The sequence below is a fragment of the Dufourea novaeangliae genome, unplaced genomic scaffold, assembly GCF_001272555.1.
Source record: "Dufourea novaeangliae isolate 0120121106 unplaced genomic scaffold, ASM127255v1 scaffold221, whole genome shotgun sequence".
In the NCBI taxonomy this organism is placed as follows: Eukaryota; Metazoa; Arthropoda; class Insecta; order Hymenoptera; family Halictidae; genus Dufourea; species Dufourea novaeangliae.
In genome coordinates, this window is record NW_015374115.1 from 22,012 (window position 1) to 49,756 (window position 27,745).

Consider the following 27,745-nt stretch of genomic DNA (forward strand, 5'->3'; position numbering starts at 1 on the left):
GAATGGGCTGGCTAGGGAAGAGAGAAGGATATATGTGTGCTGGGTAGTAAACAGAGAGAGGCTCTTTGTTCGGTACAGCTCAAAGTTAACGTCTAACTATGTGTGTGTGTGTGTGTGTGGGTGAAAGAGCGACTGCTGAGGGGTAGGGAAAAAGAAAATGAGAAGGGAGGGAGATAGAGAGAGAGAGGGAGAGTGCTACGGACTTTTCCCAGAAAGCAGAAAGCACGACGGAGCAATATCGCTAGCCGTCTATCGGTGTGTGTGTGTTATAAAACTGCTTTGATCTCGTCACTCACTCGCTCCCGCAACCCCCTTGATATCTCCCTCTCGCTCCTCGACTCTTCCTCGACCAGGAGTTTAGAAAAGCCGCCGGTACCTGGGGCCATGCCTCCACCCGCGCGCGTTTCCCCTTCTTTTTTTATCATGAAAATTCGTATCAAGGCCCGAATAAACTGTATCTTTTGAATGTCTTTTACTTGAATTCTGCATGGGAGAACAGAAGCGATTTTTCGAAGGAATATGGGCATGGAGTAACAGGTGAAATTAGGTAGTCTGAGAATTTCGATTTTCGTTTTTTGAAACCCTGTAGGGTTTGGGGATGACAAGATACAACGATATGTATCAGTCTCACAATTTCGAAACGACGATTTTAGCACCTGGACGTTAGGGGTTAATCGCGTTAGTGTAAATCATAAACGAGGAGGCGGTGAATGTAAATCAGGTCTCTCTCATCGCCTGCGAAAGCGAGCACATACGTTCACCCGCCCCTCTCCCGTGACCCCGTAAGTAGCATGCACCTGTTCGTACCTCGCCGCCACGGACCGTTTATACATACCAGAAGTGACGTGCACCGGTTTCTACTGGTGCCGTGCACGGGTGTCTGTCGGGTAAACATCGCGCCGGGAGAGGCGCCGTCGCCACCTCGCAAAATTTCGCGATCTGGCTCAAGAACGCGACCTTGATACTCGATCGAAACCGCCCGACACGCGGGGGCAACCCGCGGCGAGGAAATCGAACGCCTGGCCAACTTGTACGCGTTGCTGCTCGGTTATGTGCAATTATGTAAGAGGCTCTTTTGCTTCTTGGTTCGAATGGATTAAGATGATATTTTAAACTGCGAATAGGAACTTCACTGGGCTGGAATTGTTGTACTTCTTTCGAGGGGGTTCGAACTTTGATGGATGATTGATCCCCGCTTTAGAGTTGCTTCTACGTAGGGATCTAACGCTTGGAGACCGGATGTATTGGAGGCCTGACGCTTAGGGGACCCAACGCTTTGGGAGTCTAACGCTTTGGAGACCCGACGCTTTGGAGGCCTAACGCTTAGGGGACCCAACGCTTAGGAGGCCTAACGCTTAGGGGACTCAACGCTTAGGGGACTCAACGCTTAGGGGACCCAACGCTTTGAGACCCAACGATTGGATATCCAGTACCTTAGGGACCTAACAGTTTGGGGATCCAACGCTTTAGGGACTTAACGCTCTGAGGACCTAACGCTTTTGGGACCACATCAGAAAAGCTCACTATTTTATAAATTAAAAATATCTCTATTTTATAAATTTAGAGGTTAACGTTCTTTCTATTTAGTAAACACGATCGACCCAACCCTATCCATTCTTCTAAATCCTTCCTCACAAAATCCCGTCGACAAGAATGACACGATGTCGTTGGTAGCCCCGCGACGGATTCTGTTATTTTGTCCCTGGCTGAACCGGCGCGAGTGAGATCGTTTTCTCGAATAGAACAGGGGGCGGAGGAGGAAAAGAAGGCAAGAGAACAGCCGAAGAGGGAAGACGAGCAGCGGCCGGGGGGACGTATGTCGGTTCTGTGCTCGCCTTCTACTTTCGCAGACCCGTAGCGACAATTACGTCGTGCCACGCGCAGCCCCCTCGGCGCAAGCGCCGCGCTCTCTCGTTCGTTGAACCGTTCCGTGAGAGACAGAGGATCGCCGTGGTGTTGTACGTGCGCAACGAAGAGAAGGAAATGATATATAAATGCGAGAAACGAGGAGAGAACTAGATGTGGGTGAAGAGGGGAGAGAGAGAGAGAGAGAGATTCGTAGGACAATACCGCGCCGATTCTACGAGCACCGTCGACCGAATGCGGGACTTTCCACTTTTCGAATGCATTACCGCTCACCGGACTGGGGAACAGGCTAGAACAATCTCATTCGACGCGAGAATCCCCAAAATATTGAGATCTCGATCCCTGGTTCTCTGACGATGACATCCGTCATGGTATTCTTCAGATTTATTTGATTCTTTGATATTGTCCGTACATTACGATGATCTTGTAATGACCAAAAAATCCAAGATGATGCTACTGTCTAGTTGGCCACTTGATATAGGTGTATACAGGATGTAACAAAAATGTTGGAGGACCCGGAAATGGGAGACTCGTGAGGTGATTTGAAACAAGTTTTTCCTTAGCAAAAATGATATCCGAAGCTTTGTTAACGAGATATTAACAAAATACCCCGACCAATCAGAGCGCGAGTCTGCCCGCCGAGTTCCCGCGGTAGCGTTGGTTACCAATCGCAGCGCGTAGCCAACGCTACCGCGGATGCTCGGCCGGTAGACCCACACTCTGATTGGTCGGCGTTTTTCGCAAATATTAATAAGTACAATTTTTATTAAAATTATTTCAGAAATGTAGCAATCATTTACTAGGCTTTTAGCCGTTTTGCATTTTGTAAATAATTTTCTAAAAATCACGATAACAATGAGTAATTATTTCTATAAAAATTTCAAGAAAAATAAATCTAATTACATTTTCAACGGCTGTTTTGTTACAAATAAATACAATCTAGTATTAATCTCAAACATCCATAAATTCAACAATTCAGTGACTCACTGGTTGGTTTATAGGCAGCTCTCTTTTCTGGATCATCGTGATCTTCGAATGCAAATCTGCCGCGAATAAGTCGCTTGCCAGGGTAATGATAAGAGAGTGATACAGTCGGTCGGTGCGTGCTCGCTTATGCAACGACAGAAACCTGTTTGGCACATCGTTGAATACATCATCGATATCAGTGGTGTTCATGGATCCTCCTGTTTTTTTCTGTGATTCGATCATCGTTCATTTTTTTCATTTGTGGAAAATATCGCGGTATCATTGGGACACACCGAACCGAGAGTTATTCTTCCCTTTTGGAGGCTGTTCAATCACTGGGATGGATAATGCAGGGAGATTCTACGCAGTTATGTTGCGATCTCCTCATTTCCGGTCTAGAAACAACGCGTAGGTTTCGAACATCACTTGAATTTAGAGTGTCATGTAACTAGTGGTATAACTGAGTACGAGGAGTGATCCTACGTGAGAAAGCAAATCGAAAATATACAACAAAATTGTTCCATTTGAGACTTCGTTTTTCGAGAAAAACGAATTTGCAAATTAATATTACAGTGGGGTATGATACAACGAACAAATTGATTCTAAAATCTTGTTCTTTGCAGCATTCTAATGTTAATAATAAAATAAACTGTTCGCTGTAGAATTCGTTCCAGCATACTGCACTGAATGGTAGTAAGTAGAAACAGAATGCAATGGACAGACGCGCCAGCCACGTCCTATTCCATTGCACGCGTATGCAGTAGATTCTCAGATTCGATTATCTCGAAAATGAAGTGTCAAATGAAAAAATTTTACTGTACATTTTTTACTTATTTTTTCACGTAGGATCACTTCCTGTCTGGGTTCGTACCACCAGTTACACGACATCCTGTATAGATTCCGTTCAATGATATAAGCTGCGACTGTGGCTAGCCTTTCGGGTCCCGATGATGCTCGATAATCGTCGTCGGCAAGTGTAACGAGGTTAATTCAAATAACTGTCCGCGTCTGGTCAATTCGAGTCACGAGCTCCTGCCGTCTCTAATTTGTTTTCTGATCCGTTTTGTCACCCTTGAAATCGATCGCGATCCTATTTGTCCAAATACGTACGAAATATTCAACCACTGGAATTGTCTGTTTATCATTCACGTGAACTTCCTTATTTCGTAGCGATTCGAAGGAAAAATACGAGTACACACATTCCTCGTTGAGGAAAGTCGAGAATTAATTTTTTTTTCAGAGGCGATTTCACGCGTGGAATTGAAATTAATTGTGTTAAAAGAAGAGGAGAGCGTGGAACGTGTTTGTGCCTCTGTTCGAGTGGCCCCGCGTTGCAACAGGGAGTTTCTCTTTTTATCTTCAGTCAATGTTGCGGCATAGGAGTAGCGATGGGCTCGAGACGCGTTGGACCATGCGGTAAGAGTATTGATCTGTTTCGAATAACGGTTTAGAATTCCAACGAGTCTTGAATTGTGGGGTAGTTGTTAGGTATTTTGAGATTTTCGAGGGATTTTGAAATCCCTTTGTAGCCATTACTACCAAGGACACTATTTTCGATTTCGATGTCATTGAAAGAAGGTTCGTCGAGTACTGTTCCAAATATTGTCACTAAAGTGATAAAGTAGGCGTCAATGCATCAAAATTTAGTTGTGGCTCCGTGACGTTTATTATAAAGAATTTGTAAATCTAATCATGTGATCATTTCACACCGAGGGACAAATTAAGTTGGGAAAGTGAGGGTTAAACGACGATCGAGATATTTCGCTCAGACTGGCTGCGTGTCTCGATTCCATCGTTTTCACTTCGGCCCGAACTTCCTTATCGGCGCCAGGTTGAAAAGCAAAGCCACACTGATGGATGAACGTTTAAAGAAATACCTTTCGTTACGTTTACGCTAGCGTAGGCGTAGCCTAATATTTCATTCGGCGAGCGACGCGTGTGCAACCACGGAAAATAGAATTACTCGGTGGAAAGGCCGCAGAATTTCCACTGAACGCGCTTGTAATCGATGGCTCGGCGCGTCACCCACGTATTCGCTCCGTGTGATCGATGCGTGGCCTCCCTCGATAACTGCTCGCGCGAGAGTTCCATAACGATGTTCGAGCGGTTGCAGTCGTACAGTGGTCTCCAAAATCAAACTTGAACCGTTCATACGAATTTTTAGAGAATTTTGTTACCAGTTTCGACTCAGATCGATTAAAATCATAACTGAACATCATAATTAAAATCAAAACTCAGAAGAAACAATGAAGAATGGAAGAGAAAATAAGAATAATGTGTATAATTAAAACAAAAAATGTTTTCGTATTTGTTTATTGATAGCAATCATGGAGTGCAAAGGGTCTACCGATAAGTTGATACTTTTTTAAAAGAAATTTATTTTCGACCCACGTAAGCTGCTAAACTTTTGTATTCTGGATGACTGTGTGTTCTCTATTAAACAGAGCTCAAAAACAGCCATTGACGGGATTGATCGCCATCGTGTTTGAGAACCACTGTGGCTACGTAGCCCCTCCCCCCACTGTATATTATACATTCACGGGGTACACCACACAGACACGCTCCCACGTATAAAGTGGCGTCGCGCGAGTATAGTATAGTACAGTGTGTGTATACCGTTCGCCTGTCGCGCGAGGGAAGCCGAGAACGACCGAGTACGACCGAGCACGACCGAGTGGAATCGTCATCGACGCGGCGTACAAGCAGCTCCGGTCACTCTGCTCCGAGCTGTCGAACGCGACGCACGCGCCTCCGCTTCGCTTCTCCCTCTTTCTGTCCCGCTGCGAGTATACACTTATATCTCTCACTCTCCGCTTCGGAGGCAATCTTCCCTTTTTTTTTCCCTCGATTTCAACGCCGTCGAGCGTCGAATCCAGGAGCTTTGGCCCTGAAGCGACTTCACCTCCTCTGGAGATACAGAGGCCTACTTCTCTGGTGATAGAGGCCTTCTTTTTTGGTGATAGAGGTCTTATCTTTGGTGATAGAAGCCTTCTCTGGTCTTCTTCGATACGTGTACCACGCGCTTCTCCGTCCTCGGTCACCGATGCCGCTTCGGACGTTCCACGTTTGAACCCCATCGCTTCTACGAGATTCACCTTTGTGCTTGAAGAATCGCCCGAGGGGGGCTCAGTTCAACGATTCTTGATCCTTTTCCGACCTACCTTGGCAGTTTTTATTCCTTAGTGGAGGGAACCCACGATCATCTTCTCCGTTCGGATTTTCCTAGTCTGTATAATCGTGACTTGCTTCCTCGAACCATCACGTCTCCACTGGGTACTTCGAGTCATCAGGACAGTCGATATCAGTTTTCGGAGTATCGTTTCCACGAACCATCGTGGTCTTGATCGACAGGCTCGTGGGCCAAATAGTCGGACATCGTCGTCGCGTGTTGTCTTAGTATATGGGGCCCGTGATGTTGTCCTCGATGGAGGACGCCGTTCGTTTGACGGATCTCCGGGACGACGTTGCACGGCGGATACGCGGGCAGAACGGAGGCAGCTGGAGCTGCGAGACGACTTAAAGGCGACAGGGGATAAGGGACTGTCGTCGAGGTCCGAGAGACAGCCAGCGATCCTGTTTCGGTGGTTTCTCTCTCGCGGGGTGGCGAGGGTCCGAGTGGGAGAGTGCTTAGCCGGGTAGAAGGTGGTGGAGGGGGCCGGAAGATCGTGGTGGCTCACGAAGGTAATAAAGAAGACGGGATAGGTAACACGTGGTGGGGGGGAGAAAAATTCTTGTCAGGGTGCGTGAAACGAAAGGAATAGGAACGGATATAGAGGATAGGCAAGGAGGAAGCAAGACGAGAAGAAACCCTTTTCGCACACCTGACTCTGTCGTCGTCGAATTCTCGGTGGTATATAAGGGGTACACAAGGTGCGCATGGTAACCGAAGGCAGACAGAAACCTTTCTCCCCTTCACTCCCTTCTGCCTCCTCTCCTTTCCTGCCAGCTTTGAATCAATAATCTCCGGCCAGGATTATATGCGGATCCCCCCCCCCCTCTTTTTTTTTTTATTTCGGTCGCCTGTGATAAGAAAACTTATCCACGGACCATATATATCGACGAGGTACCCGGGGTCGATTCATCTCCAACAACCGTTCGATATTCACCGTTCTCCGGTTCGATATTCCTCGGGGACACGCTACCACCGATTTCGCCATCATCCTCTCTCTCTCTCTCTCTCTCTCTCTCTCTCTCTCTCTCTCTCTCTATTCCTGGCGGCGTGTGTGTGTTGTCTTTCATCGTTTAACCGGCGCGCGGTATCAGCGCGCGGATTATTGATCCCACCGTTCCTATTCGCCATCGTTTTGCTTATGATAGTTCGAGAAAACTTGCCGATATCGAGGGAATTATGATTACATCGTTATCCAGGGCAGACAAGGGAAGCTACAGGGGATGATAGAAAAGAAAAAACTTTCTATTTTTGGTCTAGTATCCTTGTACCTCCGTATAAGGATCCACGTTTTAACTACAATAATTTTGATCGTATTGTTTCTTTTTCGATTGTCCTTCCATTGATATTACGAGCTTAATCCCTCCTCTGATCCTCCGTTCGAAAGTCTGACCATCGGGATGTATGGTTATCTAATGAAAATATTTCTCCTATGACCGCAGATCAAGCCGTCTAGATGGAGGCCCGAGAAGATTCCACCTCGGTGAAGTCACCGGTGGTGACCACGTCGTCGACGACGCCAGCCACAGAGGAGACTACAGAATCGACCACGTCGTCGACGACGGAAATAGTAAAGGATACCACTGAGTCAGCCACATCGTCGACGACGCCAGCTGCAGAGGAGACTACCGAATCGAGGATCAAGAATGACACGACGAACGATCTCAAAGACGATGTTCGTCGATCCATCGATAACCGTGTCGGTGTAGTGTCGTGCTGCGAGGCTTCCCTAGAAGCCCCCAGAACGAATTCATCCCTGAAAGTCGAGCCAGACCTCGAGAGTCCGGCCATGAAATCAGGAAAGGACAACAGCAAGAAGACCGAAAACGCAGTGGCGGAAGTCGAATCGATCGAATCCACGCTGCAACGGGATTCCGATGAAACATCAAAGTTAAACTCTCCTGACCAAGAGGAAGTGTCGAGTATGGCCGAGAAATTAGGCAAGAATATCAGCAAGGAGAGCGAAGAGGCTGAAACGGAAGTTGATTCGAATGAATCCACAGACCAGAGAGATTTCGGTGAAACGACATTGACGTTGAAGTGTCTCGACCAAGATGGGGATCGAATTCTGTCTGGTAGCGTGTTGATCGGTTCCCCAGCGTCCAGAAAGAGGCCCGCCAGCGATTTCTTGCCGATAAACGCTGAGATCAAGCGGATCGGCGTCGAGACCCCGGAGAACGAAGCGAATCAATTTAGGGGCGACGTGAGGAGGATCTCACCAGTATTGGTGAGCCTTCGGGAGCGTACTCTGGGCGAGATATCGCTGTCTTCGGACTCGTGCCTGTTCGACGACAACGACGTTAACGGTCGACGTATATCGAGGAACAGTAGCAGATGTATGGACGATTCGTTGAACGGTGGTTGCATGCTGAACGTGAGCTTCGACGGTTCCGTGCAGACTGATGGACAGCAGGATCCCGTGACGATAGATCCTGCGCAGAGAGTGAACACCTCGCTGCAGGGTGACTGTGCGAGCATTGTGAACACAGAGGATTGTCATCGGAAGCTCGAGTTTCCCGACACGTACATCATCGATGAGGATTCTTGTTGCTCCCTACCAGCGGAGAGCCCTGAAACCGATGATCATCGGGCCTGCCACGAGAAACAGTGCGAGAAACCGATCGAGACGTCCCAGTGCAAGACGACCACCGCGGAGGAGGATGCATCATCGTCGTCCGGTAGCCCAGATCAGACGAAAGGTGGTGCGTGTCCCTATTTGGTGGTTAGGCTGGAACGGATCGATTGGCCGGACAGCGTGTCGCCGGATAGGAAGGACAAGAAGAGGGTGAGCAACAACAAGAAGAAAAAGACCGAGGACGTTTTCGACCAGAGTACCACCGACCTGAAAGACTCGCCGAAGGAATCTTCGTGCTGGGTCCAGAGGTGCACACTTGAGAAGAAGACCGAGTCCCTGGATCCTATGGCGAAACAGATGGACTCGCCAATAGTAGTCAGGCCGAAAACACCGCCGATCGAACAGCAATACTTACCTTCTGGCGATATCAAACGGTGTAAAGTGCTCTTGGAGAGGGTGGAGTCGCCTAAACGGGTGAGCATTACGCCAGAGACGTTCGTTAAAGAGGAAAGTACACCACCTGGACCTGCGAAGAAGACCACCCAGGTCGAGGAATCGGTGACCACGTCGTTACCTACCACGGAGAATCATCAAACGTCGAATAACGTGGAGTCATCCGAGGCGACACCAAACTCGCCGGAGGAACCGCTGGAACCTGCCACGGAAGTCCCAGAAGCGGTGGACACAGAAACAGAGACCGAAACCGGGTCAGATAGCTCCGAGGTGTCATCGTCCATAACGAACGCACGTATTCGTGGCTGCGACGACGACGCTGTTTCCGACCAGATATCCTGCCCCGAGAGCGAGTCCATGTGCTGCGTCGATATCAATCCCGAGATCATAACCAGGCTCGAGGCGGAGAGACCGGAAGCTTTCACGGAGGACTCCGCGGAGAGCCTGGCGCTCGCCACTGGGGCCAGGGATGAGGTTAGGTCCGATGGAAGCGATTCTGGGCTGGGTAGCGAGATCCCGGGGGATCCTGGACCTGCACCGGCCCCGGAGAGCGACTCTGAGACCTCGTTCTTGGACAGGATACCGGACGATATTCTTTCGGATAAGGAGAAGGGTAAGCGACATTTGTATTCCTGGTACAGTAGACTCTGAATTTAATGCCACTTTCGGGGCTGTAGGAGATGGCATTAAATTTCGAGCCCCCTCCATGCTAAGTTCTGTCCCATGGCGTCGGCCTCGAGCTAAATCGTGTTGGTGCGCCGGCGTACGCAACGTGGTGGGGAGAGCGAATGTGTGCGCGCGAAAGTACGTGTGAAGGGGAGTGACTCATGCGGCATTATTTTCAGTGGCATTAAAGTTAGAGTCTACTGTACTTACAAAGGAATTTCAGCGTCTTTTCCCATTTTTCTGTATATCTCCGAAACAATAGTAAATATGAGAAATGTAACGGGTTTTCGTGCTCTATAAAACTGCAATGATATGGTTGAAAATTTGTTTTTTAAATAAATAAACAAACAAACAAATTTTTAACAATTTCATTTTACAGTTTTGTAGAGCACAAGAAGCTGTTAAATTTTCATTGTGACAGTTTTTTGATATTTCTTACAGTTTTTAAGATATACAGGAAAATAGGAAAAGACACATTAACCTTTAAGTTTCATTCTGAAGACCCGATTATAAGCAAAAACGAAAAATCGGCCGATGCTTCTATCGAGGTACCCTACAAATCTGCGGAGTTTTACAAAAATCGAAATTTTCGGGATATTAAAGTTCTCTTGTTTGTGAGAATGGATCTTAAAGTAATATATCGTTACGAGAATGCCAATTTCGGTGTTGTATTTCTCTCTACGGATTGAGTCACTTTTTCTATGCGCGCGCGGCGTAGACAAGATGTATTGTTAGAACACGATAGCCACAGGAAAGTATAATGTTTCAGCCGTGAATCAGCTGGACACTTTCGTCCCGAACGTCGCCGTTACGGGAACGCCGCAGACGCCGTTGACGACGTTCCCCAGCCCTCCGAAGAGCAATCTGAAAAGACGATTGACCGACTGCATGGAAGGGGCTCCGAGTCCGAAGAGAACCAACACGGACGAACCGATGAAAAAGAAACGAAACATTCAGTTCGACGCAGTCACCGTCTACTACTTTCCCAGGTCACAAGGATTCACCTGCGTGCCTTCTCAGGTAAGAGGAAAATCACAAAACTTGGTCTCTAAACAAACATTAATTAATTTCTTTGCGGCCAATCCTTTCATTTTGCTCTCTTGACTCGCTCAATTTTCCAGAAACTTTTTTTACTCGTGAATTTAAATACATCAATTAGTTGTGTTTACCCGCAATGCTGGTACACGGTCTTTATTGACATTAGGTTGCTGCAAAGTTTGCAAACGAGAATATGACAAAATGATATGCATCTTTTGCAGGGCGGCAGTACTCTTGGTATGAGCTCGACGCACACCCACGCCGAAAGGTTCTCGTTGTCGGAGCACGCCGCCGAGCAGAGGCGGCTACATCGCGCCAGGTTGGCGCAACTGCGCTCTGAGCGTGCCGCGAATTGCGTTGCGGAAGCTGCCTCCAGCTCGGAGGATCCCAGCGACGACACGGACGAGGAGCAGAGCGACACCGAGGAGCTCGATATCGATAGTTATTACTTCCTCCAGCCAGTGCCCACGTGGCAAAGACGAGCCTTACTTAGAGCGGCGGGGGTCCGTAGAATAGACGCGGTCGAGAAGGACGAGTGCCGGGACATTCGTGCAAGCAGAGAACATTGCGGCTGCGGGTGCAAAGGATACTGTGATCCTGAGAGCTGTCCTTGCAGTCGTGCCAACGTAAAGTGCCAGGTTGGTAAACTTGTACGAAGGAAACAGAGAGGGCCCGTTTAGTAATGCTGACTGGACGGGCTTCCGGTAGAGGGCTCGGCGTGTGTGATTTCTGTTACTGACCGACAGATGGCGAGAGAGTTTGAAGTAAAGGTACGTTTTCACGTGACAGTAAATCGAGATTTTTACGGTCATGGCACGCAATGTTATGACTTTTGTCGTTGTGTTGTCGTGACATTGATTTACATTGTCATACAGTGTCACGATAACAAAATCCATTACTTATACTGTCATGTGAAAACGTACCTTAACATCAGTGACGAATATAAAGATGATTTGCCAGTCAGTATAGCGGGGACTTCACGGGACTCTTTTGTATTAGGTATATCAATAAGTAAAGCCACTTGTCAGTTTATTTCCAAGGAAATCGGGAAGCCGTCTTGTTTTAGTAATATTTTTCCTTGTACAGTGACTCATAAGTTTGTGCATGGAAGGCTGTCACTTCTGTTTCACCGAATTATTTACCGAAATGCCGATTTTATTTCAAAATCGAATAAAATTTATCACGGGACTTTTATCGTTGATCTTATTGGTAGACTTTAACAGGTATGTTTTGGTACGAATGTTAACAGGTCGATCGAGCGGGTTTCCCCTGTGGCTGCACACGCGACGGCTGCGCAAACAGTACAGGCAGGATCGAGTTCAACCCGGTACGCGTGCGGACGCATTTCATTCACACGTTGATGCGATTAGAACTGGAGAAAAAACAGCGCGAAGAAGAGGAGGGCACGGATCACGATGTTTCCGACAATCAGAACGGTAGAAGTCCCTTGAGGGAGATCAGTTTAGGATCGGTGATGGAGAACAGGAACGCCGCGGAGTCATGTCTGAACGGTGGCGGTTTCACGACGTTGCATTACGAGAATCACGAGGCTGGCGACGGCGGCGGGCCAAATTGTCAGCCAGACGTTCCAGGGACACGGGAGGATAGCCTGGATCTGTACGCGATTAGAGACGATTGTTATCCTAGCGAGGACACTGTCGACGGTACGCAGGGACCTCAAAGGAAACTTCATCCTGAGTTTAGCCAAGCGTTTCAAACGTTCACGAGCCAAACGAGCGCCGGTGTTGTGAACTTCCAGCAGCCCGCTTATCAGGACTATCAACCTTATGCTAACCTTCCTTCCACGTCTAGGGTGCAATTCCAGCCGCAGTTTCAAACGGTGTCGGGAAATCCAGCCGGCGGGTTCTCGCATTACGCGGCGTACGGGCAGCAACAAGACACCGGTGGAACGATTCCGGGGAACTGTCAGGTCCATCCAGGCCAGCAGCAACAGCAGCATTCTTCCAGTAATTACGAGGCAACGTTCGCCCAGGACGAGACCACCGGATCCCAGTACACAAATCTGAACTCGGTGCCGACCATCAACGCTGTGCAACAGTTCTCGGAACTTCTGTCACGTAGATACTCGTATTTCACGGAGATCGAGCCGCAGGCGCACGGTACTTATCACGGGACCGGGACGAAGGTCGAGGCGGAGAAGAGCCAAGGTAACGAGCAACAATCAGAGAGCACGGAGGAGTGTGACGAGAACTTCGGGGAGATTATTAAGAAGTCGATGGTGGAGACCGTGTCCGCTTAAAAATAAGTCGGCGAACTGTTTTTCTTTTTCGTTTTACATACGAGGATTGTTGTCTCTGAATGTGTGCGAAAACAGAGCAGAAAAAAAGGCCGTCTGGCTCGTATAACAGTTCGACGACGAGAACATATAGAGTAATCTTTCGACGAGCATGAATCTCGTTGAAACGCCTCGCGAATAGAGGATGAACAGAATAATTAGGGGTGAGGAAGCAGGAGGAGGGTCCGCGGGAACTCTCTCTCTCCGTTGCGGTCGGTTCATCCTTCTGCGGGGGGTTAGATAAATCCGAGTATAAAATTGTTTCGGTGATTTTCGAAAAGAACCAAACAAGGGGTTTCTTCTCAAGAATCACTTCACCCGCGTGTTTACACACTGTGTACATGACGAGTCCCGTGGATGTCGTTAGAGAAATTGTAACGCGGCTATATGGCGTGCGTCCGCCCGGGATGGGAAACTCGAGACCGTCGTCCCTGTTGTTCCATTTTGTAGACTAATTCTCGGATCGCCACGATCGCGACCCGAGGTGTGGACACATGGCGACGCTCTAGACAGGGACAAAACCTGCGAAGAGAATCCGGGGGGGGGGGCCGCGAATTCGGCGATTGGATTTTCAAGTGGGGCGAGGAAAGGGTCTTCGTCGGAAATATCTCCATAGAACGATACAGTCTCCTTGAAAAGAAAAACCGGAGCAAGGTATCTCTGTAACCGAGAGTTACAGGGAAGCAAAAAAATCAACGAGGTTGTGACCAAGAAACAACATGGGATCAGCTTAGATTGCAGTTTATAAGAGAAACCTTAACTTTAATACATTAATCGTAGGGTCGCGGGTCACGCAACTTTTTAAAACGAGACACAACCATATTAAAAACCGGGGGGAAACGGGAGGTTTCGCGTGAAGATGATCGCAATAATGGCGCAAGGCCAGGGAGGGGAACACGTGTACCACCAAGATTCGAAGGGTGTTCGCGATGTTTGCTGATGCGAGCAGAGGAAAGGCACACACGTAATGTAATTACGTACAACACACGATCATGTACCACATGGAGAACACATTTGTAAACACGACCACAAGATCTGTGAGCGATTGTGATACTTGTGCATATGAAACAGAAAAAGAGAGAAAAGAATAACGCAGTTTTGCCAGGCGAAATAGGTTAAGGAAATAAAATTATGGGACTTTTTTATGCCAGTGTGTAGGAAGTCGAGAGAGTTCGAGTGGTTTTTCAATCAACGGCTGATGGTGAACGATAGAGAATAGAATTTTCTTTTTCCTCGTGTTTGTAATTAAGTACACACATACACACACACACACTAAATGCACATTGCCGATACACGGAATAACACATACATATATACAGAATACACAGCCTTTCCAATGTTAGAGAATCATGGTTGGCTGACATGAGCAAGGGCATGCCTGTCTACAGAACATATAATATTTTTAACACTTTAATTTCTTTTTTGTTAGTTTCCTTTTTTGGTTTACATGGCACTCTGAGCTCGCAGTTCTGTTTAGTGCCGTGCACCTGTTATTCTTTGGAAACAGTCCAAAAAACAGTTCTAATTATTATTGTACAAGTGCGTTTGTACGATGATTTTTACCGTTGGATATTTTTACAGTTTATTTTTAATCTGTTTCAAGTGTATTACTTTCTGTAGACAATTTTTATCGGTCGCTACTCGAGTATACGTTTCAGCTCGATGTATGTGAAGGTTCTTTTGTTCTCATCATTTTATCTCTTTTGTCACGATCTTTTCTTGTTTATATGGTACTTTTATATTTCATTCGATCGCAGCTAAAACCACCGATTCGATATCAGGTGCTCATGATACAAAATCTCGTCACCGAATTATAATTTCGTCCAACAGCAGCCCCCTTGTGAACGTCAACGTTGCGCGTTGGCGATACCAGCCCCCCTCCCGACGAGCAATTTTACAGTTTCATTGTATAAACTATTTATTGTTTTCAATTATATACACTTTTATACAGAGAATATACAAGTAGGGACTAATCGATACGTCAGAATTTTAAAACTCTGTTAAATCGATATATCAGCTGTTGACGAAGGTCGACGATCATTTCGCTCCCGCGAGTGAAATGTGAGTGCGTGCCGTGTACCAATAATTTCGATACGCTGCACTTAAATGAAAAGGAGTGAAACCCGCGCGAACTGTTTTTTTTTCTATTCGATATATCGAACCGACGAAGTCTGAAGGCACAAAAAAGGTTGCCTTACCGCGGGACGTTCTTTTGCACACCACATTGTTAATCCACCCTTGTAGATTTTCAGACACAGACCTGTTTAGCATCCCGGGACGTTGATCGCTATACCCACGATTTATTGAAATATTACCACGTAAGGGGAAAAATACAATGATAACGACGATAGTATTAAAACAAAAAAATTTATACATAATTTACCGGACGTGTCAGCTCCTGAGCACCACTTGTCGCTCTTCTATTTCCGTGGTACTCTACACTGTGTTCATCGTGTCGCTGATTGGTGCCTAATAATCGTTACGTTTGTTGTCAGTGTGCAATGCTAACGAGAATATCTCACGCTCGAAAATAGAAGAAACGAGAAGGGGGTCAAAAATAAAGGGGCGTAGATATATAATTCAACGAACCGTTGACGCGTTTTTTTTTTTCGCGAGGGATATGACACCTCCGTAACCCGACATTAAATATACATATAAACCTACACCGTATGTAAGTAACTTTTAGAGTATTTGAGTAAAAAAAGGCATACATAGTTGATAGCGTTTTATTAAATGTTGTGAAAAAGTCTCTTTGTCTGTCGTGTAATGTGTTGTCTCATTTTTGTGTGTGCGTCTCTCTTTTCATACTTTATTACTTCATCCTTACACGACACTTATCGCATCCCTAGAAACCCTGTACATCCACAATTCCTCCTGTCGCCATTGTGTCGATTGTAGTTCAGAAAAAGTATATCAAACGTCTTCTATGTGTTTCGTTCCGATCTACTATTACTCCTCAAATCATTAATACAGTCCTATCGTTATTAATTATCTAGACTGTAACCACCTATATGTTCCCTACCGGAAGTGACTTCCGTAGAAGTGTAACCCTCTCATTAATTACCGTTGTGTACTTGTCATTATTTAAAGTCACGTGTAACTGTAGTAATGGTCAATTAGCATACGCTAACACTCGTGTAGTAGACGGTAAAAAATAACGTGGTATGTCTGTCGTAAAACACACGCAAATGTATACCGTCCACATTTTATAACTGAACATACAAGTACTGTGCAAAAGCCTTAGACCATCTGTCACAATTGATAACTAATTCCCTTATTTTTCTAAATGGTTCGAATAATCCTTCACTACTTGTCCGTATACTTCAGGTCAATTGTCTCATAAAACGAAACTATCTAAACTTCAACACAGTACAAGTAAACGCATCGCCATTTGAATCTCCTGCCCATCTGACGCACGCTGCGCGCGCACCTCGAACCACAACATGGCGTCCGTAGCGGGAACCCCGTGCGCGAAGATCGACGCTGGCACGGCAATGCTTGTCTCAAACATCTTGACGGGATTCGAAAAGACGCGTCGGCCGTATGATCGGCCTTCGAAACGCGGGAAACGATAACGCACCTCGATATTTACGTACAGAGGTAAGATAATTCGTGCGTAAACATCGGCTGCCCCACGGCGGTTCCTTTCGCGACGGTTTTTGCGGGTAGTGGGGGCGCGGCGATGGAAGGGAATGGCATTAGCGGAGCTGTTGACTCGAGTGCCGCTGGAAGTAAGCGGCTGTCCGTGAGCCCGTGCGGAGGTTAGTTCGCTTCGCCCGTGACCGAAATTATCATTGGACCGTGTGTGTGCGCGCGTGTGTGTGTACTCGTCCCGTTTGTTCGGCGAAATAAAAAAAAAGAAAAAAGCAGGAACAAGGGAGTCGGTGCTCGTGTGGCGTGTATAGTGCCCGGGACCCGCGTGTTTCGTGAACGCGATTCAAAAAAAGTCTCGAGTCTCGTGAGAACGGATCAGTACGACGGCGTGCTAGTGTCGTTGACGTTTCGTGTGTCAGTGTCCTCTCTCTTTCTCTCACTCTGTCCCTCCGTCTACGTTCCTCTCGCTTCATCCTACGCACCCTACCGCTGCGCGCCCTCGTCCTTTTTCCTTCTGTCTCCGCGTTCTCTTTACGTTGACCATCGTCGTAGCGCACAAGCCGCGTTCCCGTCGCTGCGATGCCAGATGACAGGTGCGAGACGGTGCCACCGGTATCTCCGAACGAGTCATTCGAGTGTCCTGCGGATTTAGGATACGCCGCAGAATGACGAGCGCAAAGTTATTTTACCGGAAGGGCGGCGAAGAGGACCGAGGACGACGACCACGACGACGATCTCGAATTCCCTCGCGCTAGCGTTGGGCTATGAGCGCTGACAATGGGGACGACTCCTTGGTAATTATCATACCTTTCTCTTTTTTATTGCCCTCTCTTCGTTCGTTCCTCGACGGCCTAACCCGTTCTCTCTCTGTCTATCGCGCGTGCTCCCGGTCGTTCTTTTCCGCGTCTGTATTTACGGGCAACGGGGGCTCTCGCAGGTTGACAGCGCGCCGTGCGGAAATTATCGCGGATTTGAAAGCTTTTTCTCTGTGACGCAACGCCATCACGGCGGAAGTTACCCCTACTCCTCTTGTCAGGAATTTCGTATATGGAATGGTTTAGCCCTTTAACTGGCCAGGCGTTTCTGGTAGCTTATGGATTTGTGTTAGAATAGTACTCTTCAAATGGAACGTAGAAATATTATAAATATTATAAAATATCAGTACAGACTCCTCTCGATTATCGTCTGGCTTGTTCTACACGATTATTGTCCAGGCGTTATTCCCACCACTCGAGGGGGAGGAGGCCGTGGAACCTGTTAATCGCATACTTTGTTCCTGAGACTCGGGCTTTGGAAAAAAAAAAACGAATTTACGAGGGTTTGAACCATTTCTCTCTATAAGATTATTGTCTCTGCGTGGACCTGAGTTCGGGACGATAATCGAGAGGAGTCTGTAATTCCTCATAACGGATTCCTAATTTCGGAGCATTACAGATGAGGTATTACTAAATTTAAACATAGTTTTGTAGACTTCACGCGAGGGGTTTATTTTGAATCGAACTTAAGACTAATAATTATATTGAAATTTCATGAAATGTTCAATGCAAAGAATTTCTCGTTTATAAATAATTTGATTTCTAATTGGAACGGAATAGGGACACAGGGAAAGTTTAAGTCTCTCGTCTCGAATGTTTCTCGTCATTCCGCACGGCTCTGGTCGTGCGTTACGCGTCTCTCAAGACCGGTTTTCACTTGCTGTTTTCCTCATGCCGTTTTCTTCCTAATTTAAACGGTTCTCTTCTATTCGTCGGCAATACGTTACCTGCCTTCGAGCGTCACTCCGCGGTTCTTGAACAGCTGTTACGTCTAAGTCTGTTGAATATTATCGAAGCACGACAAACATGACATTCGGCCAGCACATTCTACCTTTTTAAGGTGAAACCGTGGCTTTATGTTGTTTCTTTACGTATCCGCGACGACTGTATAAAATGAGTCGACCAGACGGAAATCGTGAAAAGTTTTACCTGTCGCGGCCGAATGAATCGATTTCGATTCACCTTGTACATAACAAGCTTCGACCTTTTGACAATCGCTAACAACGATGACTAATCGGTCCGTATAGCATTCTGAGCACGAATGTTTGTGCTTGAATTCGCTACTTTTGACGGGACGATAAATTACATACATACAATCGACGTGTGCGTATCGGTTCGAAAATTCACACGAATCCTCCACGACGATTTAATATACATTTGTTAATTTTTCTGGGCTGGTTGAGAGTGTAACTATACGGTTATAGTACACGGTGTGAATTACCAGATTGGTCCCGGTTACGGGGACCACGGACCCTTCAGAACCGACTCATCTGCACAGGAGTAAAAGTAATTTCTCGGTCTGATGATATTTCTCGGCTGATTGCCGTGGTTGTGAAACTCGCCTGACGTTTCGCAAGTTTCCCCGTGAGTTCGAGGCAGGACAAAATGGAACGAGAGTGGAATACAATTTTCGGCTAGAACCTCTCCGATGGTACACGTACGTACGTGCTTGAAATTGCTCGCGACCAAGACGTGACAGCATACAATAAGATACTCCCAGGATCATTCGAGTGTGTCACGTATGGTACAAGGTCTTTACCTGAAGATTTATTGGAATACGGTTATTTTTTTCTGTATTATTCGCCGAGAATTAGAATTTTCTCGCCTCGGGCTCAGGTATATCCACGCTGACCTTTGTTCAAAGCCCGTGAAGGTAACACAGCAGGCCTGGGTGGTTCGATGGGACACGTTCAATAACTCGAGAGTCAATGAAACTCGCGCACGCTCGCGCACGCGAAGGTATGCCTACTATCAGGGGACGTTCTGTTTGTATTGGGAGATCAATCGGCCGGGCGAATAGTTTCCGTAAATTATACATAAGGTCGTTACTCGACGGAATAACTACTGTGTATTCACTAGCGTCTCGTATTCGTTACTGGGCTTCGTTTAAGGTTTAATACCTTTTTCTAGACCTTGCACGTATAACTTCGTTTAAAGTGAAAGCGTTCAAGGATACATCAAGGTAACTCGAGAGTTGCTTGAACGGGATGAATACTTTATTCAAGGTGTTATCAACAAAGTTAACAAAATTAGTCGAATCTATTCGAAGCTTAATTTCACTATCCTAACCTTAACTTCGATCATCATTAAACCCTTCATTAACACACTGGGTCAAATAGACCTAGAATTTCACTTTGAAGTATAATATCTGAGACATCATTGACAATAATGGCGTCGTGAATTAATAATTTCAGGTACCCCAAAAAAAATGTTCAACAATTTCGTTTTTTTTTTCAAGAATTTTTTTAAACACTATGAAACTTTCAATGTTTATTTCTAACCATAGAAATATAATCTACAATATTCAAATTTCACCTCAGAATGTTTTCTGCCTCAATATGACAAATAATTTTTACCCAACACCTGATTGAATATATTGTGTCAAAGTTACCCAGTATGACAACTACGTTTAAAAAATGAGGTATAAGAACGGAGGGTTAATTGGAGCCTTGTAATCAGAAAATTTTAAGGGATACACGCAACTTCGTTAAATTTAAAATAATTTACGTATTGTGGTCGAGTTACGAGTTATTCTCGCGAAACGCCAGCGGCGATCCGTTCAGAGTTCGACTTTCCTGGTCTCTCCATATTTCCCAACGAGAAGGCACAGTGTCTGTCTGGAAGGCTCTTTTTTTTTTTTTTCTCTTGACGATTGGAAATCGCTCGATCGACGTCGACCGAGCTCCGATTCCTTCGAGACCCGGCTCTATGAGAAAGGTAGGGCGGGGTATGTGTATAACGCGCTTATGAGAATGCAAAGTAATACGTGTCAAGTCTAACGAGGCGCGTCGCGGAATGCAGGAGGCGAGAAAGAAGTGCCCAGAGAGCCTCGTGAACGTGAAACGTCGGGAACTCGTGGAACTCCTTTCTACGCGAAGCTGGCCCAAAAATACGCCGAGCAATTGGAGCTGCTCGGGAAACACCTGAACAAAGTTGCGGGGCTGGTGTGTTGGAAGCATTCGCGTTGCTGGAGGCCAGGAAATCCTCTTTTATTCAAAAGGGAAGGAATTCAAGTGTCCTAGTTTTGACTTTAACGAGGTTTTGTTGGATGTTAGACTGCGAATTTTAGGCATTTGTAGCCTATAGGGCTCTGTGAAATACAATGAAAGACAAAACTTTTATTGGATTCAATGAGCTTTCCATTTTAGTCTGAACCTAATGAGATACTTAAGGGGCTGTGCTAGTGTGACAGTTTCAGAAAATCGGATTTTTCTTTTTTGCAATTTGCAACGATTTTTTGAGGAAGAGGAATGTACTGTTTTATGCTCTAAAACAGTACTTGAAACTTTGATCGCGTTTTTCTCGCAGCTAGTTTTTCTTTAACCCAGACCTGTGTACTATCGACTTAAAAAATCCCCTTAAAATCGAAGTTGGACAGTGTAGGATCCTTCCCTTGTCAGAGGGTTTCAAGAGGGTTTTATTCCAATTGCAATCCAAAGTACCTGAGGACCTTCCAGAATATCTTGAAGATTTGTAGAATATTTCGAAGACTTTCAGAATATCTCGAAGACTCTCAGAATATCCAGAAGACTTTCAGAATACTCTGCAGGTTTATAGAATAGCCAAGATGCTGTGGAAGTATCGACGATGCTAAGACAGATTTTCGAGTGTCAGAGAAGCTTCTAGAAGCCATCCGACAAGGGACGTTTCAATTGAAGCCAATTTCATCGAGCTCGATGTCGATCCCAATAGCTTCTCGACGTCAGTGTCCCGTGTACGAATTGGAGTATCAACAAGGAAGAACTCGATTCACAGGAATAATCTTCTTTTCGAGATTGTACCTCAGCGAATACCTGAGCAAAGAGGGGTACGTTCCTCAGGACACGGATCTTTCGAAAAGTTCAGCCACGCGAGAGAACAAAGAAGGAGTGGTATAGAAGAAACTCGAACGATAAACTAGTCGATCTACCGCATTCGATGGATGCTGGCCGTGCCAATGCCACGGGTACTGTTACTTCTAGTTATCCGACCTCAAGGTGAAGAAAATCCAACCAGAACTCCTATGAACCAGCCAGAAGTTTCAGTTTTCTTTATAAATCTCCGATGAACCTCCAGACATAATACCAAGAAGACTCTAATCTCTGGTTAATTCGATCTTTTTGAGTATTCAGATTACAGCTATTAGGAAATATTTTTCATTAAATACTTTTCCAGAAAATATTCGAATGATTAACTAGAGATGGGATGAAGTAAATTGCAAGTAGGTTCGAATCTAACTGAATAATTTCGAACGTTTCATAAATACTCCGAAAAAGGAAATGAATATTTTTAAGTCGAAGTGAAATTCTGTTTCATTGGTATTAACATCTAAGATTTAGAGTAAATGTTACACTTGTTCTAATGATAAAATTCCTTTGATATCTGGGAAATTATTAACGATAAAGTAATGCTTGAAAGTACAGTCGTCAAGGAAATCGTAAGGCAAGTTATCGAAAGGACAATCGTAATTCTGGCGAAAAATATGAAACGTTGTCCATACACTTTCACGCTTCCGTCATAGCGTGTAGGTTCGCGGGAAAAAGAGAGATAGGAAGAATGAAATAAGAGAGAAAGATTCCTCTCGTTTCGTACTGAATTCTGAATGGACATCCGCCTTTCTCACGATCGAACCGACTCGTGAGAAGATCGATTCGTGCGAAGCGCGACGTGTAACTGGAGCATCGGCGGCGATGCAGGTCTTTTTCTTCTCTTTGCCAGTTGTTCGTGCACAATATATATGTCAATATTGAAATTGACCCGTGTGGACATTGTTTGGTCACAATCGAAGAACGTATGGGAAAGGAAAATCGGCTTGGCGATCGACTTTAAAGGAATTTTCGTTCGAAACAGCAGAATTACATTCAGTATTACAAACACGAGAATTATTCTGGCATCCTTAGCTCAATTGTCCTAACTAATATTGTTAAATATTCGAGAAAATGAGGTTTTATTAATTTCTTTGCGTCATTCTTGTTTTTTTATCATAGGACATTTTAATCTAGGAAACGGTCTAAATCGAACTTATTATTTTTTTTTGTACACAAAGCTTGATCATAAATCACTGAAGCATAAACAATTTAAACGTAGCACTTATCATCGTCATTTTTATATATTAGAAATTATAAGCCGAACTAAACAGATTCATCAGTCCCTTAATTAATAGAATCTATTCTATTAATAGAATATAACTATCATTTATAAAATTCGTCTGGTAAAATAAAATTTACTTGTACGTATTACAACAATTAAAAAAAAATCTGAAGAATTTATAAGCGTATAAAATTATGTCACTGGGAAATGGCAAATGGTTCATGCTGGCCTGGAACGGTACAAATACGACGATTTTATTCAAACAAAAACAGGACATTTAAATTTCTTTTTTCGATTTCTACTTAATTGTGCAATTTTTGTACGTTATATTTTGTTACAATCAGAGCGAGGAAATATATTTTCATGAGATTGGAAAGTTTTAAAGCGAGAAATACGATGGAAAACGATTAACATTATGTCTGATGAGAACGCACGGCCTGACAATTCTTTTATAATCAGTCTCACAGTCGCGTGTCTCGCGAAGAATTTCAGCTCGCAGCTGGGATTGAGATATTAGATCTACTTAAAAGCGTTTAACGCGATTTTCTGTCCCGAGGCGAAGGACACTTGAGAGTTTCTCGACGGAACAGAGGTTATTATATTTAAACCGCGTGTAGATACCATCTGGCCCGTGAATGCTGGAAAATTATTATTGCATCTGATAAGGAATAATTTATTGTAATCAGCGCATTTGTTCCATTCAGTTCAGTTTCCAAATGACATAAAAAATAGTTTGATTGATATACTTCGAAAAAATAGGGTAAAGAAATACAGTCATCTTGATGAAATATTCATTCGGTCCAAGTCCAGAACTTTCATTGAAAATGCAGATGAAGGCTCGCCAGGCATTCATTAACATTGCAAAATAAACAGCTGCCAAAGTCAAACATTTACACATATGGCTTGGCATGATAGCGGTAATTGAAAAACACACCTCGGTTTCGTGAATTTAAGTACACTGTCCTATTGTGAACAGATATTATATGTATATAAATCGTCGAGTTTGCAACTGAATGATTAAGGCAATAGTATCATTAGTGGCCTTTCTCGCGATAGGAATGTAATCTTTTTTTTCCACCGGAAATAATTACTAAGTTGAGTCACTAAAAATAACGTTCGCTTTATCAGCCACGTTTGGGCAATGGAAATTATTTCTGACTCAGCTTGAGACAATTTCCTTCTTTACATCGTGATTAATTAACTCAAAAAACGGCCCCAATAACTGCACCTCGTCTGTATTTTCACGACAAACCTCCCAGGAAATATAATTTTCCAGAACTAACGTATACGTTCGCACCGAGCGGTTAAAGGGTTAACCATACTATTTTATTCCGTTCTATGAATCCAAGTTTAAAACCTTCAATTAAACGTGCACACATTCGTAACAAGAAATAAATTCCGCAAGGCAGCGTGATGCTACTACTGCGCTGTCGAATTGGTGTCTCGAGTGTGCCCGCCGGAGACTTGACCGACTTGAACCGGCTAACTGTTTCGACTGATTCGGCCTTGATTGCAATACATCGCTTCCGCGAGTATCTGGCTAACCGAGCCACTTTTTACGGTCATCGTCGATAAAAATCATTCGTCTTATTCTTCTTCCTCAACACGAATCATCGGAAGCATACACCTGGACCGGCCAGTTCGAATCAGATCGTTTTTCGTGCGCTACCCCCTCCCCTCCTCCCGTGAAAATGGCCGGTTCTGGGTCAGGCGTGGGACCCACGCATCTCCGTGACTCACGACTCCCACGCGGCGACGCCTGAAAACACACACGTCAAGGTTCCCCTGTTGTGTGGTGTGTGGCGCAATCCACGTCCGGGCGAATTCGCGTCTCCCACGAAACGAAAGCGAAAATCGACCAGATACGATCGATCGTAGAACTGGAAAATTAATCCATTCTTCTGGAAATAATAATTGTAATAACACCAAAGGATTCTTGTGGCTTGACGTAGCAGCCTAGTGTGACGGTTATATAATAAGGCAATTTTTGGGAATTTAAAAAAAAAACTGTTTAGAGCAAATCACCTATTGTGGGCCATATAAAACAGCTTCCTTTTTCTCAAAAAGTTGTTGCAAATTGTAAAAAAGAAATATCCGATTTTCTGAAACCGTTACATTAGCAAAGCTCCGTAATTGGATCCTTGATTGCTAGCTGGAAAAAGGTAACGTGCGTTACCTTTGGCCAACTAATGAGTCGGAATTCGATGGTTGACAACCACTGGCGGGAACACGTGTTTCGTAGCCGTTCTCTCGTGTGAAAGTGGAGAAAACCTTTCGCGAGCGACGACATGGCCGACAAGGATCTAATCGTGTCTGGATCCTGATTCGTGTCGGTCGTTTTTTTTTTTTTTTTCGACGGATGTACTGTTAACCACTTCAGGGACCAATTAGTAAGACGAGAAAGAATATTTTCTTTATTCTTCGGCTGTATTTAATTGGTAGAATATCTTTTTTTTGTTGGAAAATTTTCTAGTGAATATGTTGATTACAATTTCGGAATGATGCTTGAATGAAAGAAAAACTAAATGAAGAGGTTAATTAGTATATTAGGGCATCTGGTTTGTATGAGAAAAATATGATTTTTAGTAAAAGTTATGTAGAGATTGGCGGATCTTTATGCAAATATCAATCATTAGAGTTTTCATACACCTATAGGGGCGGGCTACAAAGCCGAACAGCCGTGACTGCGATCACATTTTGCGCCCTAGGCGACGAGGGACGGTGTTCATTAACCCCTTGGGTCGGATTTATCCGCGACTTCTTTAGAATTTCTTTTAGAATTTCCTGTTTTTTCTACTGACTTTTAAAAACACAAATAGTAATCTAATTTATCGTAGAATCATACCGAATACGAGTTTCTGTCTAAAGATCAAGGATTCAGGATCGCAGTGAGTATATTCGCTCAAGATAAAAAAATCGCAATCACTGATAAATCACCGTTAGTGATTTTGCACGCCATCTCTAGTAGCCGAGGCTTAACAGTCTCCAAAATCATTTTATCCTCTTCATAAATAAACTCCATACTTTTTTCCCAGTGGGATTATTAACCCCTAGTGTTTTCTCTCATCGTTTGCCATTATTTGGTTCACCAGACGAAATATCGGTTTCTCGAAATGTCTGGAGTGGCTGGAGCGGTCGGTTTGGTCCTCGAAATCGTTGTTTTGCGAACCACGATCCTCTACGTGACTTTATGCATCGCGAAACGGCACGTTTCGTTTCTGTTTCTCGCGGCCGTGCAATTCACCGAACAGTAAATCTTGTTTAGACCGTGTGTATAGATCGACGTACGTTGTACTTCGCCGTCCGAACCGACACTCGTCGGGGCTCTGTGCGCGGGGAACCACCCCAGGCCTCCTCCCGGCGTAAAATCGATACGGTGCTTCTCACCCTACCTTCAGATCAACGAAAAACGAGCCCCCGTGGGAGAAACGTACGAGTCGCGAAATATCTTCGGTGAATTCGCTTCGAACGCCTTTCAACCCTTTTTCCATTACCCCTTTCTATTGAATCGGACACACGAAATACCGTTTGTATTTCAGCTTTTGTGGAATAATTCGGTACCTTTTCGATCGACCTGTCCTATATTATTTCACTCTGAAAAGAATAAATACGTAAATTGTTACCTGAATGGTACACGAGAGTTGGAATTTTCAGGTAAATAACACAATTTTTTTTAGGTACAATAAAAGTTTTTCTTTTTCAAAAATTGCAATACAAAGAAATAGGGTTGAATGTCGAGAAACTAGCGAAACACTTATTCTTTACGATTCTTTAGGATGCTGTGTTATAATAGGGTTTCCAAAATTCTTTAACCGTGTTATTTGAGGGTTTTCCCAATTATTCTGACTGTTTTATATGGGGGTTGTCTGTATTAAATTACAAATTGTATTGGGTAGTCCTCGTATCTTTACACTTAATGTGTGTACCATTCTAAATAAACTGCGAATATTTATGCAATTACAGACATTTTCCAATAAATTAACAGAAACGGGAATCAAGTAGAAATATCGTCACCCTATTAAAAATTCTTTTACATTCGAACTCAAAATAAAAACCTCATGTGAATTTCATTAAACCGATTTCAGGATTCGATAAATTGGATCATAAATTTGACCTTGAATTATAAATTTCCAAATATTTATTTACTATAGGGTGAGGCAAACTAATGTACATTCCTGAATCGAAACTATCGTGTTCATCTTCATTCATATAATTCGCCAGGCATGAATCAATCTGCAGTTCGGTCGGTAGTGCAGCGACGTGGGTCGTTGTTGGAATCGTATTGCGCCACGATGACGTAGACGGGCCACGTTTGCGTCACACATTCGCGACGTCACGGTTACGTTTTATCCCACGTAGAGACCGCGGCGTGATTCCGGTGGCTGTCGTCTGATAACGGAGTGATACATAGCACGCGGACAGGCGAAAGCAATTGTTAATCGATCCGCGTGTCAGGGAGTTCGTGCCACGAATATTCAAATGCTCCAGGTCGATATGTATCCCAAGGAAATCTCTTCTCGTATTTCGGAAAAGCCTATGAAATTTCGAAAATGCGTTCGTTTTTTCTCTAGAAATTTTATGAAGTCGATTAACCCTTTAACTCCTAGTGGTGGATCGGTGCAAATAAAAGAAGAAAAAAATAGGTCCTTTTAATATCGATAATTTCGACCTTATAATATTAAAATAGAATGTATATATCAGTCTTAGAATTTTGATATATCGATTTAAGGGTCTGGGCATTAAAGAGTTAATAAACTAGAGCACTTTACGAACGTATGGATACTACTATCGCTGGGAAATTATGGTCTTATTTCGTTTCATAGGAAATTCAAAACATATTTTACATGAAGGTGCCTCGTCTTCGTTTTGTCGGATAACAGTGATAGCGTGAAAGTGTCGATTTGCTTAATATAATGGCTCCCGGTGGCAACATGTGCCTGTGGAAAAGCAACGTGATTTCACGGTCTGGTCTCGCGAGGAACGGAATGTTGTATACCCGAGGCCACCCCTAACGCGAC

General features: G+C 44.6%; 2 protein-coding genes across 4 annotated transcripts in view; both read left to right on the forward strand.

The window, feature by feature from the left end:
* Positions 1-14,414, forward strand: part of LOC107191133 (serine-rich adhesin for platelets) — a 35,155-nt gene extending 20,741 nt beyond the window's left edge. Inside the window, exons 2-6 of one of the 3 annotated variants that reach the window (XM_015580097.1) lie at positions 7,444-9,642; positions 10,465-10,715; positions 10,955-11,371; positions 11,983-12,397; positions 12,546-12,844. In XM_015580097.1, the coding sequence (XP_015435583.1) occupies positions 7,458-9,642; positions 10,465-10,715; positions 10,955-11,371; positions 11,983-12,397; positions 12,546-12,760 (3,483 nt within the window). In that variant the 5' untranslated portion in view covers positions 7,444-7,457 and the 3' untranslated portion in view covers positions 12,761-12,844. Of the gene's footprint in view, positions 1-6,686; positions 6,703-7,443; positions 9,643-10,464; positions 10,716-10,954; positions 11,372-11,982 lie in introns of those variants that run through there. The other 2 variants (XM_015580096.1, XM_015580095.1) reach the window with 2 other exon arrangements.
* A 2,330-nt stretch (positions 14,415-16,744) lies between these two features.
* Positions 16,745-27,745, forward strand: part of LOC107191069 (ral guanine nucleotide dissociation stimulator-like 1) — a 41,614-nt gene continuing 30,613 nt past the window's right edge. Inside the window, exon 1 of the mRNA XM_015580017.1 lies at positions 16,745-17,417. Within this exon, the coding sequence (XP_015435503.1) occupies positions 17,401-17,417 (17 nt within the window). The 5' untranslated portion in view covers positions 16,745-17,400. The remainder of the gene's footprint in view (positions 17,418-27,745) is intronic.